The sequence below is a fragment of the Camelus dromedarius genome, chromosome 11 (assembly GCF_036321535.1).
Source record: "Camelus dromedarius isolate mCamDro1 chromosome 11, mCamDro1.pat, whole genome shotgun sequence".
Classification (NCBI taxonomy): domain Eukaryota; kingdom Metazoa; phylum Chordata; class Mammalia; order Artiodactyla; family Camelidae; genus Camelus; species Camelus dromedarius.
Genome location: NC_087446.1, coordinates 58794469 through 58811533, shown reverse-complemented (window position 1 = coordinate 58811533; position 17065 = coordinate 58794469). Strand labels below are relative to the sequence as shown.

The following is a 17065-nucleotide window of genomic DNA, read 5'->3' as shown; positions in this document are numbered from 1 at the left end:
CCTGGAGAGGGGAGCAAAGGAGGCATGAAGAAAGAAAACAGAAAGAGAAAAGAGATGGAGGAAGAAGGGCAAGAGTTTGATCAACAAGGGCAGAATGAAAGGAGAAAACAAGGAAAAGACTGATCCAGGAAGAGGAAATTAAGGGGGGGAGGGGCTGTCAAAGAAGGAGGAAGATGAGAGAGATTGGACCCTAGAGGCAGAGGAAAGGGAAGGATGCCTCGAGCTTCCAGACCCTTCCCAGGGTACATTTCCCACCCTCAAAAGGGGAAGGGATTGGAGGAGGCAGAGTCCTGGGCCGGCCTGGGAAGGGGCTGGCTGGGGCTTTCCAGGGATGTCCCTAGGGACCGGCAGGCCTGTCCCTCTGCGTCTTCTCTCCCCATCCCCCAGGCTGAGACAAAGGCAAAGGGAGAGAGGACATTTTCCAACTCTGCTATTTATAACTCCAGTCCAGAAATGGGGCCAGCAGGAGAGATAGGAAATAACTTGGCACAGCTGGAACCTCGCTTGCTCCCGCTCCCCTTCCTAGTTCTCTTTCTTACCAGGTGTTGGTCTTGAGTATATCCATCTGTCCATCTTTCCCTTCTCTCTCTCACTCCCTGGTTTTGTCTCATCCCCAGCTCTATCTTTGTCCCCTGTCTTGTCTCTGTCACTTGGAATCTTTCTAGACTATTTCTCAATGTCTCTAATGTCTTCTCTACCCTTCAAACACTCTCATATTCTTAAGATTCTCTCTTCTCTCTTCCTTTCTTAAAAGCTCCCATACATGTTTTCCCTAATTCTTCTTCCTATATCCCTTTGACTCTCTTACTTCTTTGTCCAGGATTATACCAAAATAACAAACAAACAAACAAACAGGTAGGCTCTCACTCTGCTGGCCCTGGGACAGTCCTTGCCCTGGGTAAGTTACTATACATTTGAAGGTTTGGGTCTCCATTTTTGCAACACTCCCCCTGCGGGCCTCCAGGGGACTGGCACATCTCTACACAGGTGCTATCAAGGTAATACAGCAGGCTGACCCCGAGATCCTACTTTTATTATCCTCCAGATATGCCCTCTCCATCCCTTTACTATCTCAGAGCCCAGGCAACAGATAAGAGCTAATATGAGAATGCAGAGGAGCGAAATCAGGGTAACCCAAAACTCTGGACTCTCAGCCCAAACATCCAACCAGGCTCAAAATGCCTTCAGAGGCCCAGCTGCCTTCTTCTCTGCACCTGCAGCTTCTGCCTCCCTCCATCTCCACTCCACTGGCTCCTGCTATATCCAAGCCTGAAATCAGATGCCAAGAATCTGCTTCTGACCTCCTCTGCCCAAATATTTGAGAAGTCACCTCACCCGCCACAGGAGGAAGGAGCAGGAAAGAAGAGAGAGAGGCCGCCCAAAATTAGCCTGCCTATAAATAGTGGGGAGAGGGAGGGCGGGGGAGCATGCAGGAGTCCCAGACCAGCCTGGTACATTTAGACATGTAGGTTTTCCCTAAAGGGGAAGTGAGACCAGGTTGTTGGAATGGAGAAGAATATTGGAGGTCAAGGAGGGAAATGAAGAAGCTGGAGGAATCCAGATAATGGAGGCAGCTCGATATTAGAATAAATAACCTGCCAGAGAACTTTCGTATTTGAGTCCAGAGTTTGGAAATTCATTCAGTTAAAACAAATGCTGATACCGTGTGATTCCACTCGTATAACATTGTCAAAACGACAGAGCTGGAGAGATGAGGAACAGATTACTGCTCGCTAGAGGACAGAGATGGGGAGGGGGGGGGCGTTAATATATAAAGATAGCACAGGGAGTTCCTTCATGGGGATGAAGAGTTCTGTATCTTGATTTTGGTGGTGGTTATTCAAACCTATATGGGAAATAAAATTGCATAGAACTACGCACACAGGCACACACATACATGAATGAATGCTTATAAAAAAACTGGGGGAAACGGAATAAAGCTTGTAGGCTAGTTAACAGAATTGTACCTGCGTCAGCAACCTGGTTCTGATACCGAGCCACAGTTACAGATGGTGTCACCACTGGGGGAGCTGGGGGAAAGGCACAAGGGAATGTACTGTTTTTGCAACTTCCTCTGCATCTGTAATTATTTCAAAATAATTTCAAAACATTTTAAAAATTGATAAATGTCCGGACCCAGCAAAGGCTTTGCCCCTTGTCTGAGTGGAAGCCAAGGTTTCTCCAGCCCCTCTGTCTCTCTTCCCCTCCCTCTGGAGCCCCTATTTTCCAGCTCCCCCAGATGACACATTTTCCAGCTGCTGTGTCTAGCTTAGGAGCAAACACTTTCAGAACACACTGCAGGGTTTACTTCTCCCTCCACCTCATCTGGCAGCAAAGCCTTGGAGCATACGTCCCAGGGCCTGCCTCTTCCTCCCCAGCACACACAGCCTCAGGACTTTCTCACCCCACCCACCTCTCCAGCACTAGAGTCCTTCTGTGGCCTCTGAATTCAGGCTGTAGCCAAAGTTCGAACTCCGGGAGTGGCTGGGAGAGAAGGAATAGAAATGTGATCGAGGGGAGTCCTTGGAGACATGGCTTGACCACTGTGGTCTTGGAGGATCCAAGGGAAAACCCCTTGCGCCTTGGGGAGAAGGACTGGGAGGTCACTTCCCACAGGGAGCCATTCAGACTGTCTTGAGGGCCCCTTTTCTTTGAGCGTGGGCTTCATGCCAAGATTTGGAACTTGGCCATACCACCAACGGCCCCCTCTTGAAGCCCAGCCAGATTTCCCCGTATGAGAAGCCTTCTCCGCTCACACCATGTCCTCCCTCAGGCCTCACCCAACCCTAACAACTCGGCAGCTTCCAGCCGTAATGCTTAGCCCAGCCAGTCAGCTTGGAGATAGCTAATTAAAGCTAACTCTGAAGGAGACCTCCAAAGAACAGGGAAATGAGTGGAGAAAAGAATTACAGAGTTGCGTTCATCCATTCTAAGAGAAAGTAATCCGGGTGGGAAATTGTGAGCAGAGGTGGGCAGAAGAAGATTTCAAAGTTCAAGAGTCATTCTCCAGTTATGTATGCAGCTAGTGTCTGTCTCTACCAAAGGCAGGTGGACACTGAGGTTAGACAGTGAGCAACAAGGGTCTAGAACAAGAGCAGATGGAGGATGATATCAGCTGGGGTTCTCAGATGCAGGGACCCATGGGCTCTGCCCAGATCTAGGGCAAAGGAACAGCCAGTGCATGGGAGAGGAGGGCGGGGCTGATGTCTGCAGAGTCCTGGCACTCTCAACACTGATTGTGAAAATGTCAGGAGGTTGTGCCAAGGGGGGTGAGGGTAATACAGCATGGGCCTGGCACTCTCCATGAGTCATCCTCTTCCCAACAGTCACAGACTTAAGGCCGAAACCCCCAACACCAACCCCCTCATTAGCCCCTGACTCCTGTTTCACATTCTCCTTGTCACCATTCTCTGGCACCCCTTCCAGCCCCTGCCTGTCTCTCCCAGCTTTGGGAGTGAGGCACTGGGCATCTTCCAATCTGCCTCTGTTTTGCTTGCTCACTGCAGTTGGAAGCTAGAGCCAGAGGGGGTGAGGACCGGGCCAGGCTGCCCTGCGATGCTCTCACTCTTCCCGTTTCTATTGATCAGCCGCTTTTTGGAGCAGAGCCTCTTCCCAAACACTCCTCCTCTGCCAGGATTCCCTTCAACTGATGTCCCACAAGTACAGAGGGGCACAGTGGCAGGAGACAGTGAGCCCTCCCTAAAAGTGCTTCTGGGCTCCCCCTCCTAGGGCCCCTCCCATGGAGTCTGCAGAGCAGCGCAGTGGTTACCCTGGGGATCTGGCATCAGACGGCCTGCGTCTGTGTCCTGGCTCCACTTCTTCATTACTACACTGCCCTGTACCGCAGATGCTTCCCTGCAAACTGGGGGCGACTATTACACTTCACACGATTGTTCTAGGGATTAAATGAATTAATACATGTAAAGTGCTTGACACACAGTAAGTACTCAGGAAATGTTGGGGAGAAAGTACACATTTAAGCATAGACACATACACACGGTATCCAACAGTTTTATTCAGAAGTTTTATTTTGGCACTTAATGTTCTGCTTTATGTTCCCACTTAACCATTTCACTCACTAATCTTTTGACAGCTGCTCATCTCCCAGGACTTAAGGTGCTACTCTGCAAAGAGCTGAATGACTTAATCTCCAACTGGGACTCAGGAAATTCATGAAGAATGTTTTATTCTAACTCAATCAGTATCCATTTCTTCCCCAGCCCCCACAAGTAGATGTAATGAAGTCACTTTTCAACTATGTCACTGAATCACCAAGTGAGAGCATGCCATAGTTGGAAATGGCCTTAGATGTGGTTCAGCCCCGTGATTCTCACCTTGGGTGCACATTAGAATCACCTGAACAATTTTTAAAAAAAAAACACCTATACCGGGGTTAATTAATTAAGTAGTCTCAGGCTAAGGTATTTCTTTTAAAACTTCCCCCAGTGATTCTAATGTTTAGCCAGGGCTGAAAGTCACTGATTTAATCCAATCCCCTAATTTTAGTAGGAGAAAACCAAAATCCAGAGTGAGTAAGCAACTTGCCTGAAGTCACCCAGCATGTCAGTGCACCGTGCACCAGGAGAGATTGTGGCAACCAAGAATATGTTGGTAACGTTTATCATTGCTTCTTGTTGGGGTTAATCTCAGAAGTATTTCTCTGTAGTTCAGAAAGGTGTTATATAATTTACCTTTTACTTGGCCAGCAGCGCTTATTCTTCGCGTTAAGACTTAAGTGAGTTTGCATTCCCTGACCACAAAAGGACAGAGATGGAACTGCACGTTCACCACACGTAGCCAGCCAAATTAGCTAAGCTCCCTAGGAGGCCGCTGGAAGTGCCTAAAGTGCTTCCTCTCTACAATGATCACCCAGAGGCGAGGAACTTTGGCCGGGTGGTGAGAAGTGAGAGGGCTGGAAAAGAGCGGACAGCATTCCGTCCTAGAGGGAGGGAGCCAGGAACCAGCCAGAACTGCCAGGAGAGAAAGGCCAGGGAAGGCAAAGAATTTCAGTGAGTCCTGGGAGCCTCTGCTCCCCCAACAACCGAGCTGTGATGGACAGCCTGGCAACAACAACCCTCCTGGGAGCCTGAGATTCAGAGGAGATGTGAAAAACTGGCTCTGCAATATGAATACTAAAGAAAACGTCTTCCAACACTCACTGAAAAGTGAGCCCCCCATAAAGACAAAAGCTCACCTGCCCCCAACCCTCTCCTAGTCCCTTCCTTCTTAGCCAAGAGCCTCGCTACCTACCACCCCACGTCTCGAAAGAAGGGCGGTTCCGAGCCTCACGTGACACTTCGGCCACGTGACCAGGGCCCCGCGGGAGCCGAGCGGCGCGTTCCAGTTCCGGGAGCCAGAGGGGGCCGGGCTTGCCCTGCCCCCAGCCGTCGCGACCATGCTGTCCCGCCTGCTGAAGGAACACCAGGCCAAGCAGAATGAACGCAAGGAGTTGCAGGGTGAGCCGAATATCCCCCCCGCGGTTTTCTCTCCCGCCGCGGCCTAGCCGCAGCCCAGAGCCTGGACCTCGAGTACCAGCCCAGATCCGGGGATGGCCGCTGGCCAGTGGTCACGGGCGTTGGGGAGAGGAAATTAGACGGAGCTTTTCTGGAAGTTCCGTTCCCCTGCTAACCGGCTCTGGTCCCTTTAGCAGCACTCTGTGCCTCTCGGCAACGCCCCCCACCTTCGGGCTCGGCGGCGTCCTAGCCCCGCCCCCTCTCGTGGAACGTTGTGCCGATTGGTCCAGGGAGCCGCTAGGCCTGGAAGGGGAAGGAGCGCTCCTGGAGGGAGGAGGGTGTTGGGGACCCACCCGAGATGGGATCCTTGGAGGCCTGAAACCAGCGAGATGGGGGTGGGGTCCTTGTTTCCTGAATCCAGGCTGGGAATCCCGGAGTTACCAATCCTTAGACCGAGGTTGTGGGAAAAGAGTGCCTGGGAGTCTGGAGTCCTGGGCCCTGCCACTGACTGGTTAACATCCCTGGGTGAAGCACTTCCCGTCTCCGGGTACCAGTTTCCTCACCTCTAAAATGTCTTGCAAGGTCCTTTCAGCTGTGGCACTCTGAGGTTAGTTGAGATGTTCCCACAACTAGTAGAACAGCAGTGAATGGGTGGGGAGCCTTCAGCACCATCCCTCAAAAAAACAAATCTCCACTCCAATCCCTTTTCCCCCTCCCCCTAGAGAAGAGGAGGCGAGAGGCTATCACTGCAGCGACCTGCCTGACAGAAGCTTTGGTGGATCACCTCAATGTGGGGTATGAACCTCTTCCTCTCAACACTAGCCCTCCCCCTCTCACCAGGTTTAGACACTGACAGGATCTGGCCCTCAGACGCTCTTGAGAGGATGAGATGTTCCACTCATTCCCCTGCCCTTCCCCCACTCAGCCTAACTTCATGGAGAGAGGCTTGAGTCAGCTCTGACCCCTAACATTGGGCAGGGAGAAGCAGCTGCAGTGGTTGGAGAGGCAGCCACATCCCCCCTCCCCACAATATCTTCCCTGGTGCTCACAACTTGAAGCCATCTGGTCACCTCCCTTCACCCCTCCAAGTCCAGCTGTCACTTCCAGCGGGAGGGAGAGCACCATCCTTCACCAAAGCTTACCACACTCTCCTCCTCCACCTCCCGCCCTCCGGCAGGCCTGGGAAGCAGCTGGCAGGAAAGAGATGGCACAGCTGGTGAGGGTAAGGGCAGAACCTATGCCAGGAGCCACCACAGAGCCAGGCTGTCGCTTCCCTTCCTTCTGAGTCTCCAGAAACCACCCCTTGCCCCAGACCTAAAGGAGGATGCCAGTAATAGCCAAAGACTTGGGAAAGAGCAAAGAATATTGTCTCTTGACCCTGAGTGACCCAGAAGAGTACAGAGGTGATGATGCGATAGGCCAGGCTGTCTACTGGGAGAAAGGAGGCAGTGCAATGCCTTCCACTGCAGGGCAAGGAGAATAGCTTGGTTGTGAATCCAGAGACTGAGTCACCCAAGTGAGCCATGCAGGGGCTGTCATCTTCATTGCTCATCTCTGGGTAGGATTAGAGGGAGAGAAGCCTGTGGTTGGGGCCTCTGATCTCCCTCCCCTGCAGGCCTCTCCCTTCACGCAGTGTGAGTGAGAGAAGCAGGAGGTCAGCAAGGAAAAACGGGATGTCAGGAACTCCCAGGGGAATGTTGAAGCACTGCGAGCCCGTCCTATGGGTGTTTCAGCTCGAACACCACCCCCTACCAAGGCCAGCTCTCCCAAAGAGGAGGGACAGGGTCTGCCCCACCCCTCCCACATTGGCGCCTCCTGGGCTCTGCTGGGAGGTTGGCCCAGACTTCTCCCACTTCTCTTCCTTCGCTGGGCGCCACCCCACTTTCAGCTTAGAGGGCAGCTAAACCAAAGCCAGATTAGAAAGGGTCTTGTGTCGCTGCCCACGGCTCCTCTCATTCCCCGGAAAGGAAAACAAAGGCTCAGTCTATCCCAGCCCCTGTCAGGTGTCCTTCCCACTCTCTGGGTCCCCCCACCCCTTGCCCCCTCCAGCCCACACAGATTCCAGAGGGTGGGGGCACCGGATGTGGATTGTCCCAGCTGACCTCAAGCTTTGGGGTGGGCAGGGAAAGATTCAGCAGCCAATAAGGGAGAACAGTTACTGCAGGGTCTGGGGGGACCGGACAGAGGGTTGGGGACACCAGCCTCAGGGCAGTGATGTAACCGGAGTCAACCATGATTGAGGAGAAAAGAGAAACCATTGCCTAGAGCAGAAGGGAGAGAGAAAGAGATCGCTGGTCTGTGTGGGCGAGAGGAGAAGGGTTGGGAGAGAGACTGAGGGCCAAGAAGCAGCCCCTGGGACATCTTCTCTTGACCCTGAGTTCCTGGGGAGGGGGTTGCTCTCCATCCCACCCCAGATTCAGGGAGGGGCCCAATTTCCCTTCTCAACTTCTTGCACAGATCCCTGGCCTTCCGATCACTGCCAGATGTGTCCCTGCTGCTGGATTTTCCCAGCTTCCCCACACCCCGTTTTCCCTCCCAGCTTCTTCCTCAGGGATGTCTTTCCCCCCAGGTTAACCCTCCCTTCTCTCACCCAGCTTCAGAAACCCCTTTCGGGGGTAGGAGATGGGATGTTTCTAGTCAGCTCCCGGCTAGGCTCTCCTGGGAATCCTGGGAGCGGGAGGAGGGAACCGGGTTCATTTGCATGAACTGATTGGTAGTCATTTGCCTCACATCCAAGGATAGCTAAAATCACAAAGTCTTCTCCAGCCTGGTTCCTGGCTGGCCTCCCACTTTGCAGTGGAGTCTTAGTCCTGGAGACCGCTCCCCTCCAGCTGGGGGAGTTGACTTCCTCCCTCCTCCAACCTTCAGTGTGGCCCAGGCCTACATGAACCAAAGAAAGCTGGACCATGAAGTGAAGACCCTACAGGTCCAGGCTGCCCAGTTTGCCAAGCAGACAGGCCAGTGGATCGGGATGGTGGAGAACTTCAACCAGGCGCTCAAGGTGGGCCAAGCTTCTTACATCACCAGCCTCCTCATGGGCCCCCATTGGCTGCCTCCAACGGGGTCACCTCAGGCCTGGGGTTAAGGAAGAAGTGGGAATGTTCCTAGAAACCCCAGAAGTCTTTGGCCCCAGTGTCACAGAAGCTAGAGAAAGAGGTAAAAGCAGCTGGTGGGTCCAAGTAAAGCCTTTTCTAGGGGATTAATGGGAAGTGCCCCCATCCATCCCCTAGAGCCACACTCCACCCACCCTGACTCCCAGGCTCCCACCCCCTCCCTTCCCAGGAAATCGGAGATGTGGAGAACTGGGCTCGGAGCATCGAGCTGGACATGCGCACCATCGCCACCGCACTGGAGTATGTCTACAAAGGGCAGCTGCAGTCTGCCCCCTCCTAGCCCCCATCCCCCCCTCTCCTCTTGCCTCCCCCAGAGGAGCAAGAGGGAGGCTGACAGGCCATGAATAAAACCCAAGCCTCCATTTCTCTGTGTTTGTCCAAGGAGCTACTGGCTAGAGGGTGGGAATGGAAGGCTCGAAGGCTCTTTCCCTAAGAGTCAGGTACCTTCCTCTTACAGTCAGCTCTCTTTTCCTCCTTGGGCCTGGGACCTGTGCAGAGGGTGGGAGTTTCCCACACCTCCCCAGAGAAGAGCTGTGGGCGCAGTTTTCAGTTCAGCAGAGAAGCAGGACCGGGAGCCAGCCTGGTCCCAGCTCTGGCTCTCTGCCTCTCCACGTGTCCGTGGCCTCCCCAGCCTGGTGCTAAGCAGTGTCATGAGTCTGGGCCTGGTGGGAGATTAACTCTTGGGTGTGGGATCACTTCAGGGCAGGGAAGGAGGGGGGATGACAGGTCCAAGGTCACCAACAGAGAGGGGCAGCTGCCATCCTTGACCGATCTGTCCCCTCTTGAGAATCCACAACAAAGGTAGTGAGGAACCCCAGCTGGACTAGATGGCCAAGAAGAGGGCCCGGGCACTGCCGGCCTGTGCCAAGCGCTGGCTTCAGCCCGCAGGCTCCAGCTCCCCCAGCCTGTCCTCCCCGCCCTCCCCCACCCCACATGCACTTAATACTCTGGCACCCAGTCCACCTGCTGTGGACTTGGCCTTAGCTGTAGCTAGTGTGGAAGCCTGGGAAGACCGGGAGCAGAGTTTCTCAAGCAAAGCAAAAGCAGCGGCGTCAGGTGTTGCAGTACCTGCTAGCTTTCCCCGCAGGAGGTAAGCGAGGTGCCGGGAGCCCGGGTGGGGAGAGGGCGGTGCTGGGAGACTAGGAAGACACTCACATACTGAGAACTCAGAGCCGAAAGCTTTCAGTGTGCCCCCTCACACTTTATCCTCTGATTCTCCACAGCCCTCAGGTGGGCAAGGAGGGTGTTAGCCCCACTTGGTAGATGAGGAAACAGGTTCAGAGACACAGTGATCTGCTTAGCCTCACACAGTAAGTTTGGAGCCCCCGGGACTAACATGCAGGGGCCCCGTACATGTTTCTAAAACCAAGGCCCTGCTGTTTAGCAGGAGGTAAGAGGTGACAGCAAAGTCCCTCTGCTCCCGTGAGGCAGGTCTGCACACAGACCGGCTCACAGATACAGGCTCTGCCCAGATCTTTGTTCTACCGAGATAAGCCATAGTTTAAAAGTTACCTGCCAAGCAGGTAATTTCTCAGTCCGCTCAAATCAGAGACTTCCAGCCAGGGAGGATATTAGTGGCAAGGGCCTGAGGACTGGAGTCAACTAGCACGCCCTCCTGCCCAGCCTCGGCTGCCACCTGCAGGTCGTTTGGGCTCCGGCCATGTGGCTGCCTCTGCTGCTGGGAGTCTTGCTCTGGGCAGCGCTCTGGTTGCTCAGGGACCGGCAGAGCCTGCCAGCCAGCGATGCTTTCGTCTTCATCACCGGCTGTGACTCGGGCTTCGGGCGACTCCTGGCACTGAGGCTGGACCAGAGAGGCTTCCGGGTCCTGGCCAGCTGCCTGACCCCCTCAGGGGCAGAGGACCTACAGCGGGTGGCCTCCTCCCGCCTCCACACCACCTTGCTGGATGTCACTGATCCCCAGAGTGTCCAGCGTGCAGCCAAGTGGGTGGAAACACATGTTGGGGAAGCAGGTGAGTACGGCTGGGGCCCCAGGACGGGTCGGGGTGTAAGGTGTGCACTCGCGGGGCTACGTGGGGAGGAGCGTGCTCAGGTGCTCCCAGAAAGGAGAGGGGCCCTTGGAAGGCCTCACCCACCCCATGCCTTTCTCCCCACAGGGCTTTTTGGTCTGGTGAACAATGCTGGTGTGACTGGTATCATCGGGCCCACACCTTGGCAGACACGGGAGGATTTCCTTCCGGTGCTGAATGTGAACACACTGGGTCCCATCGGGGTCACCCTTGCCCTGCTGCCCCTGCTGCGTCAGGCCCGGGGCCGGGTGGTCAACATCACCAGCGTCCTGGGTCGCCTGGCAGCCAATGGAGGGGGCTACTGTGTCTCTAAGTTCGCCCTGGAGGCCTTCTCTGACAGCCTGAGGTGAGGGGTGCAGGGCCCCGGCTCCCAGCCCCAGGGCAGCCCAACAAGTGAACTAGCCTCTGCCCTGCAGAGGGTGAACACAGCCTGGTGGAATACTTAAGAGACAGTTTAGGGCTCGACTTCGTGGGCTCAAATTCCAGCCTTCTCCCACGCGAGCTTGGTGACTTTAGTCGGTTACTTCTCTTTACCCCCGAGTGTTCCTCTGTTAAATCAGGATGAGACCTGCCTCATGGGTGTTGAGTGAAGTGAGACACATGTGAAACCCGAAAATGCCCCCAAAAGCCTGCTCTCATTATTAGCGTTGTTAATAACAACTATTCATGATGAGCTAGTACCTTCACATAACACTTTCTCCCAAAAATATGGGAAGGGTAGGTATTAACAGACATCCTTAGGGTAACATGACTTACTCAAGCCCACAACAGTGGGAGCACTGGCACCCCAGGTCTGCTAGCCTACAGAGCCCGGTCATTACGTCCTCCTGCCCGTCATCTTTAGACAGTAATGTTCAAAGTCCCATGAGAGCACAGGGGAGACTGGATGAGGGGCAGGGCCTGAATTTGGAGCAGAAGTCAAGTCCCCCAAGCCAAGCCCACCTTCTGAAGGAAGCCTTCAATACATCAATACAGTAAATACACCAGTATCTACTTTGGTCCCTATCCCTGTTTTTTCATTTTCCAATCGGCATCACAGAACACAGACTTTATACTTGGACTTCTGCAGTCCGTGCCGGGTATCCCCAATTTCCCCCAGCAAATGCCAGCACTTGGGACACAGCCCAGTGTTTTGGGCGCTAGGGAGCGGGGCTCTTCCAGGGCAGAAGTTGGCACATTGTGGTTCTCTCCTCAGATCTCACCAGCTGCCTACAAGCTAATAATGGCTTTTATGTTTTTAAATGGTTACTTTGTAAGTGGTTATATAAGTACCTACGATTTATCATTAATTACAGACCTAGTGCCAATAATATTTACTATCTGGCCCTTTAAGAAGTTTGCTGGTCCCTGTTCTAGATGCTCTAGAAGAGAAGACAAAGGAAAACAAACCTCTAAAATACCTCCTTCCCTGTGCCCCCTTTGCCCCACCCCAGAGCAGCAGGAATGTCCCTTCCTGTCAGGACCCCTGTCCCTCCCTGGTCGGTGACCCTTTCCCATCTTAGCCCTCCCACCCGTCCCTGAAGGTCTTCTCCCTATAAAAGCAAGAACCCAGAAACCTCCCTCTGCCCCCATTCCAGGCGGGACGTGGCTCCTTTTGGGGTACGAGTCTCCATCGTGGAGCCTGGCTTCTTCCGAACCCCTGTGACAAACCTGGAAAGTTTAGAAGACACCCTACAGGCCTGCTGGGCACGGCTACCTCCAGCCACAAAGGCCCTCTACGGAGAGGCCTTCCTCACCAAGTGTGAGTAGCTGGGCCCAAAGGCCAGGCCTGCACCGGCCTGCTGGGAGGCGGTGGGCAGGGCGATCAGGGAGGGGGTGAGGGGGAACGGGATGCCATAGGAGAACACCCAGGCCGTGTGCAACCTGCCCACACCCCAAACTGGGGAGGGGACCAAAGCCCCCTCTCACCTCTGCTGGGCAACAGCCCCAGGACCCAGGAGGTAGGGCCTGAGGTGGGCTGGATCGGGACAGGGACGCTGATCACAACCGCCTCCTGGGCTGCAGACCTGAAAGCGCAGCAGCGCGTCATGAACCTGATCTGTGACCCAGACCTGACCAAGGTGAGCAGGTGCCTGGAGCACGCCCTGACTGCCCGTCACCCCAGAACCCGCTACAGCCCAGGCTGGGACGCCAAGCTGCTCTGGCTGCCCGCCTCCTACCTGCCAGCCAGCCTGGTGGATGCTGTGCTCACCTGGGTCCTTCCCAAGCCTGCTCAGGCGGTCTCCTGAATCTAGCCCTCCTGCAAGAGATTGTTTTTCAAAGCAAGGACTTTGATTTATTTCTGTCCCCACCCTGTTACTGTCTGGTGCCTGGCACAAAACAGCCACTCAATAAATGTGTATTATTCGAAACAAAACAGAAACACTGTAGGTGGTTAGAAATGAAGGTGCCCAGTGAGAGACTGACCTCACTTAACTCCACTAACCTAAACTGACATCCCCTAGCGTCTCTGGCCTGTTTAGTACCTGCAAAACAACCAGCCCCGCTGGGGGGCGCAAGGGGACAACATCACAGCTGGCAGTGATCTTTAACGCGGCACCTGAAGGAGTGGCCACCAGAGGGCACTGTTGGATGTTTATTTTCTATGGAGTAAGTGTTGAAATTCAGTGTTTGGCCTGGGAATGAAGGGGTGGGGAGGTGGTGAAGAGGGGTCAGGGCCAAACTAGGTGGTTTCCAGGGAGAAAAAAGGCAAAACCCTCTTAAATTCTACTAGCTAAAGTAAGGAGGATGGATACTGGCCCCGCAGGTATAAAAGCAACCTGTCACCACCCTGAAAGAAGCCAGGCAGGAGGTGGCTTCACAAACCCTTCAGCACTGAGCCTGGCAACACGAGACTGGGAGACAGGGAGCGGAGGCCTCAGCCTCCTCCAGATCCCCACTTCCACTTCCAACCCAACTCACGCCTTCAGCCCAGGTCTTGTCCCAACACCCACCCCTACTCACCCACCAACCCAAGATAGGCCTGCCTTTCCCAGAAGTGCAAAGAGAACAAGGTCCCAGAGGACAACATGGATGAGCAGAGGAACAGGACAAAGCATCACTCTTTAAGACAAACTGAGGCTCTCTCTTTTCGGTCTGAAAAAATAATCCGTTTAATGGAAAAACCTGGAGTATATGACTCCACTCCCCCTGGATGAGGGGGCTGAACAGACCAGACCCCCTACATCACCTCATAGCCACTTCGGATACTCTTCACCAGGCAGCAGGCAAAGACAATGCCCAGGATCTAGAAGGAAAAGATAAGAGAAGGGGTAAAGAGGAGTCAGAGCAGCAAGGCACCCTGGACCCATTCAGGAGACCCCAGACACAAACAGGGCTCCCCACCCCCTCCCTGGGCCAGTGCCTCCTGCTCAGCGCCCCCCCCCCCACTGCCCCGCGTTCCCAGATGCCCCAGGGCGCTTTCACCTCCACAAAAGCAATGCCCAGAGCTGCTGCAGCTGCCACCAGCACGTTGCTCCTCAGCCAGACCCCAATCTTCTCCACGCAGCCCTGAAGGGTGGCAGGCACACCATCAGAGACTTCCCACCTCCTTCCCCGGACCACCTGTCTCCCCCATGCTCTGTACCTTTCACCCTACCCAAGCATCCCCAGATTCCCTCCATCCCTGACCCCCAACTTCCCAGAGCACCAAGCCTCTCCACCAGCACCCGGGTTGCTCCTGCCTCCTGAAACACTTCCCAGGTTCCCCGAGTCCCAACAACCTCGGCCTCCTCCCTACCTGGGTATGGATCGCCTTCACGTTGAAATCGGTCCCACAGCCCTGAGTGACATTGACACAGCAGGAGTCAGGGACTCGCTTGGCCGTGAGCAGGATCTTCTCCCAATCTGTGTAGTTAGCCGCCCCGCAGCACTCAAACTAGGGGAGAGGAGAGATATGGAGAAGAAGGTTGTTAAGTGAACTTCCATCTTCAACATGGAGATGAGACTTCCTCCCTTACCCCTGCTCCCAGCAACCCTACTCACCTTTTCTTGCATCCTGTCCAGGATCAATGCCGTGTCGTTGTTTTTCGTATAATTCTGCATCTGCTGCTGGAAGTTTTTATTAAATTCTGACCTCACCTGGGAGTAGGGAGGAGCACTGTTGAAGCCAGAATTCAGAGCACCTGGATCCCAGAGCAGCCAGGCCTCTGAGGCAAGGTCCTCCCCTTATTCCCTGCTTACCTTGTCTCTAAACACATAGCCAGCAATGGCCGCAGCCAACTCCACCAGCATGATAAGAGACAGCAAGATGGCAAACTGCAGCAAAGGACAGGAGTCAGGTCTGGAGTCTGGGTGAGAGGGGCCTGCCAGTCTCAGGAACATTCACAAATGTTTCCCTCCCCCACCCACCCTCCGGAGAAATGCCCTTCTGGCAGTGCCAGGCACCCACACTGGCCTGTACCCCACTCACCGTCACCATAAGACAGTAGTTCTCCTTGCAGGTCCCACAGCAGCCCACAAAGGCCACCAGGAAGAGGAAGGCACCCACTGTGATGATGACCACGGGCAATAGGGAGCCAGGGGTGGCCCCTTGGGTAATGGTCTGATTCAGGACAAGCTGGACCCCTATACCCACGGCGATCAGTCCCACTGCACAGGCCTGCAAGGAGGGCAGGTCAGGATTCAGAAGACCCAAACACCATCAGGCCTCCACAGTGAAGGGCGACATGTGCACCCAGGACATGGCCAGAACCCCCATCCCAGAGAAACAGATTCTCACACCTCCAGGAAACTTTTGACTGTGGGGGAGGAGTCTGGGAAATTGTTCAAGGCTCTCAGAGAGAAGGCAGTCAGCAACCACGCCTTCCTTCAAGCAGCAATTCACCAAACACAAAAAGAGAAGTTCCCAGAAAGCCTTGACCCCAGGGCATGAATTCCCACCAGTAAAACTTCCTAAAGGTAGGTCTCTTCCTATGAGCCTGTAGGGCTCCCAGAACTGCCCTCTCACTACCCTCCAATCCCACCACATCATCATCAGCTGTGACTAGGCCAGAGCGAAGAGAGGAGAAAAAGGGGGTAAGAGGGTCTGCCCCTCCCTGGACGAACAGTAGCCTCTCAGGCCAGAAGACCAGGGCAGAGCAACTGAGGTGAGCAGAGCCCTTCCCCACCCCCGAGCAGCCCAGCCGACAGGGAAGAGGAGGTGGAGGGGGAGCCGGCTCTATAGAGGAGGAGCGGACGGGCACCCCGTGGCCTGGCGATAGCATCAGGCGGTTGGCTGGTTGCCCCACTGCCCCATATCACAAGAGGTTGGGTCACCCGACAGGAAGGGCCAGAAAGGGTTGTGGGGAGGGTGCTGAGCACCCGGGCCGGCCATTCTCGGTCCAGACCAGCCTCAGAGGTCCCTGAAAACTGGAGGGGATGGCCGCGCTGTCCTCGGTCGTTTCTCGGCTCTCCTGCTACATCTGGTCTCCAGCTGCCTTCATTCTTGATCCCTCAGCCCTCACCACTCCGGGCCAGGTCTCCCCGCACCCCGCCAGCGCGCCCTCGCCGTCCCCGCTCCTCACTCACGCAAAAGGCCAGCAGGAGAACGTAGAGCAAGAACTTGACACATTTCATTCCTCCTTCCACCGCCATGGCTGCCTGGCCTGGAGCAGAGGGGAGGGCAGCGGGATGAGAACCGGCCGAGGGGGGATCTTGGCTCCGGAGCAGTCTGCCGGCCCTCGAGACCTTCCCTGCGCGGCCCCCATTCCCGGCCCCTCCCACCCGGAAACCCGCGGTCAGATCCACGTCTCCCAGCCCCCTCTTCTCCCCGCAGGAGAGGGGTGGGGGCGCCCGCCGCCCAGCCCGAACCCCGCCCCGCCGCCGCTGGGGCCCGGGACCGAGCGGAGGGCGAGGTCAAGGGCCAGGGTCTGACGCCCACCCTCGGCCCGCCGGGCCCCAGGCGTTGAACACCCTCACCCCACCCAACCAGCCCGGAAAAACGGACCTCAGCCCCAGCCGGACCCCAGGCCACTTTCCCCTAGGCTCTGACCACCGCCAAAAATAAATGCAGCCGGCATCCCCACCCCACCAAGCCCGAGCCTCCGGAACTTTCCAAAGTTGCAAAGTTACGAGGGCCTCAGGAGCGGCGGGGGAGCGCGGCGGATCTTCCGAGGCCCAGGGGTAGCCCACGAGCGGGAAGCTGCCGGCGATCCCCACCACCCTACCCTACTCCACGCCGAAGCCGGCGCGAGCCCCGCGGCCTCACCTGGGCTCCCCGAGGCCTCACCTGGGCTCCCCGAGGCTGTGCGCTGCTCTCCCGCTGCGGCTCAGGGGCTCTCTAGCTGCGCCCCCCGGCTCCGGCCCCGCCCGGCTCCGGCCCCGCCCCGGCTCCAGCCACAGCCCCCTCCCCCGTCGCCTCCCCGCCGAGTGGCCGCCAGCCTCCTTCATGTGACGCGGGAACAGCTGCGGCCTGAGTCACCCGGCCCGCGTGGGGAGGGCCGAGCCCCCAGCCCAGTCAAGACCACGTGGCCCCTGCCCGGAAGACAGCGCCCACCCCCGCAAAGGGCAGGAC

The 17065-nt window shown here is 55.7% G+C and overlaps 3 protein-coding genes across 4 annotated transcripts; 2 read left to right on the top strand and 1 right to left on the bottom strand.

The window, feature by feature from the left end:
• The first annotated feature begins 5372 nt into the window (after positions 1-5372).
• BLOC1S1 (biogenesis of lysosomal organelles complex 1 subunit 1) lies at positions 5373-8928 on the top strand. Its single transcript, XM_010976910.3, has 4 exons — positions 5373-5456; positions 6176-6248; positions 8322-8454; positions 8736-8928. Exons 1-4 carry the CDS (start codon positions 5396-5398, stop codon positions 8844-8846), a joined length of 378 nt encoding a protein of 125 aa, XP_010975212.1. The 5' UTR covers positions 5373-5395; the 3' UTR covers positions 8847-8928.
• Positions 8929-9067: 139 nt separating this feature from the next.
• On the top strand, positions 9068-12955 carry RDH5 (retinol dehydrogenase 5). 2 transcript variants are annotated; one of them, XM_031463670.2, is made up of 5 exons: positions 9068-9656; positions 10190-10536; positions 10681-10939; positions 12171-12334; positions 12598-12955. In XM_031463670.2, exons 1-5 carry the CDS (start codon positions 9394-9396, stop codon positions 12819-12821), a joined length of 1257 nt encoding a protein of 418 aa, XP_031319530.1. In that variant the 5' UTR covers positions 9068-9393; the 3' UTR covers positions 12822-12955. The 2 variants fall into 2 exon arrangements, with proteins under 2 accessions (XP_031319530.1, XP_031319531.1); XM_031463671.2 differs by having other exon boundaries at positions 9523-9656; positions 10209-10536.
• Positions 12956-13660: 705 nt separating this feature from the next.
• On the bottom strand, positions 13661-16157 carry CD63 (CD63 molecule). The gene is made up of 7 exons (XM_031463686.2): positions 16081-16157; positions 14984-15172; positions 14755-14829; positions 14557-14652; positions 14312-14449; positions 13999-14082; positions 13661-13819 (listed from the first exon to the last, which is right to left on the bottom strand). Exons 1-7 carry the CDS (start codon positions 16144-16146, stop codon positions 13754-13756), a joined length of 714 nt encoding a protein of 237 aa, XP_031319546.1. The 5' UTR covers positions 16147-16157; the 3' UTR covers positions 13661-13753.
• Between the last annotated feature and the right edge of the window lie 908 nt (positions 16158-17065).

Excerpts from the sequence above, each read along its gene's own strand:
- CD63 (XM_031463686.2), bottom strand. The coding sequence starts at position 16,146 with ATGGCGGTGGAAGGAGGAATGAAATGTGTCAAGTTCTTGCTCTACGTT. Across the intron at positions 15,173-16,080 it reads TTCTCCTGCTGGCCTTTTGC|GCCTGTGCAGTGGGACTGAT; the intron begins GTGAGTGAGGAG and ends CCCTCCTTGCAG. Across the intron at positions 14,830-14,983 it reads ACTACTGTCTTATGGTGACG|TTTGCCATCTTGCTGTCTCT; the intron begins GTGAGTGGGGTA and ends CCTTTGCTGCAG.
- RDH5 (XM_031463670.2), top strand. The coding sequence starts at position 9,394 with ATGGCCAAGAAGAGGGCCCGGGCACTGCCGGCCTGTGCCAAGCGCTGG. Across the intron at positions 10,537-10,680 it reads AACACATGTTGGGGAAGCAG|GGCTTTTTGGTCTGGTGAAC; the intron begins GTGAGTACGGCT and ends TTCTCCCCACAG. Across the intron at positions 12,335-12,597 it reads AGAGGCCTTCCTCACCAAGT|ACCTGAAAGCGCAGCAGCGC; the intron begins GTGAGTAGCTGG and ends CCTGGGCTGCAG.
- BLOC1S1 (XM_010976910.3), top strand. The coding sequence starts at position 5,396 with ATGCTGTCCCGCCTGCTGAAGGAACACCAGGCCAAGCAGAATGAACGC. Across the intron at positions 5,457-6,175 it reads TGAACGCAAGGAGTTGCAGG|AGAAGAGGAGGCGAGAGGCT; the intron begins GTGAGCCGAATA and ends CCCTCCCCCTAG. Across the intron at positions 6,249-8,321 it reads GTGGATCACCTCAATGTGGG|TGTGGCCCAGGCCTACATGA; the intron begins GTATGAACCTCT and ends TCCAACCTTCAG.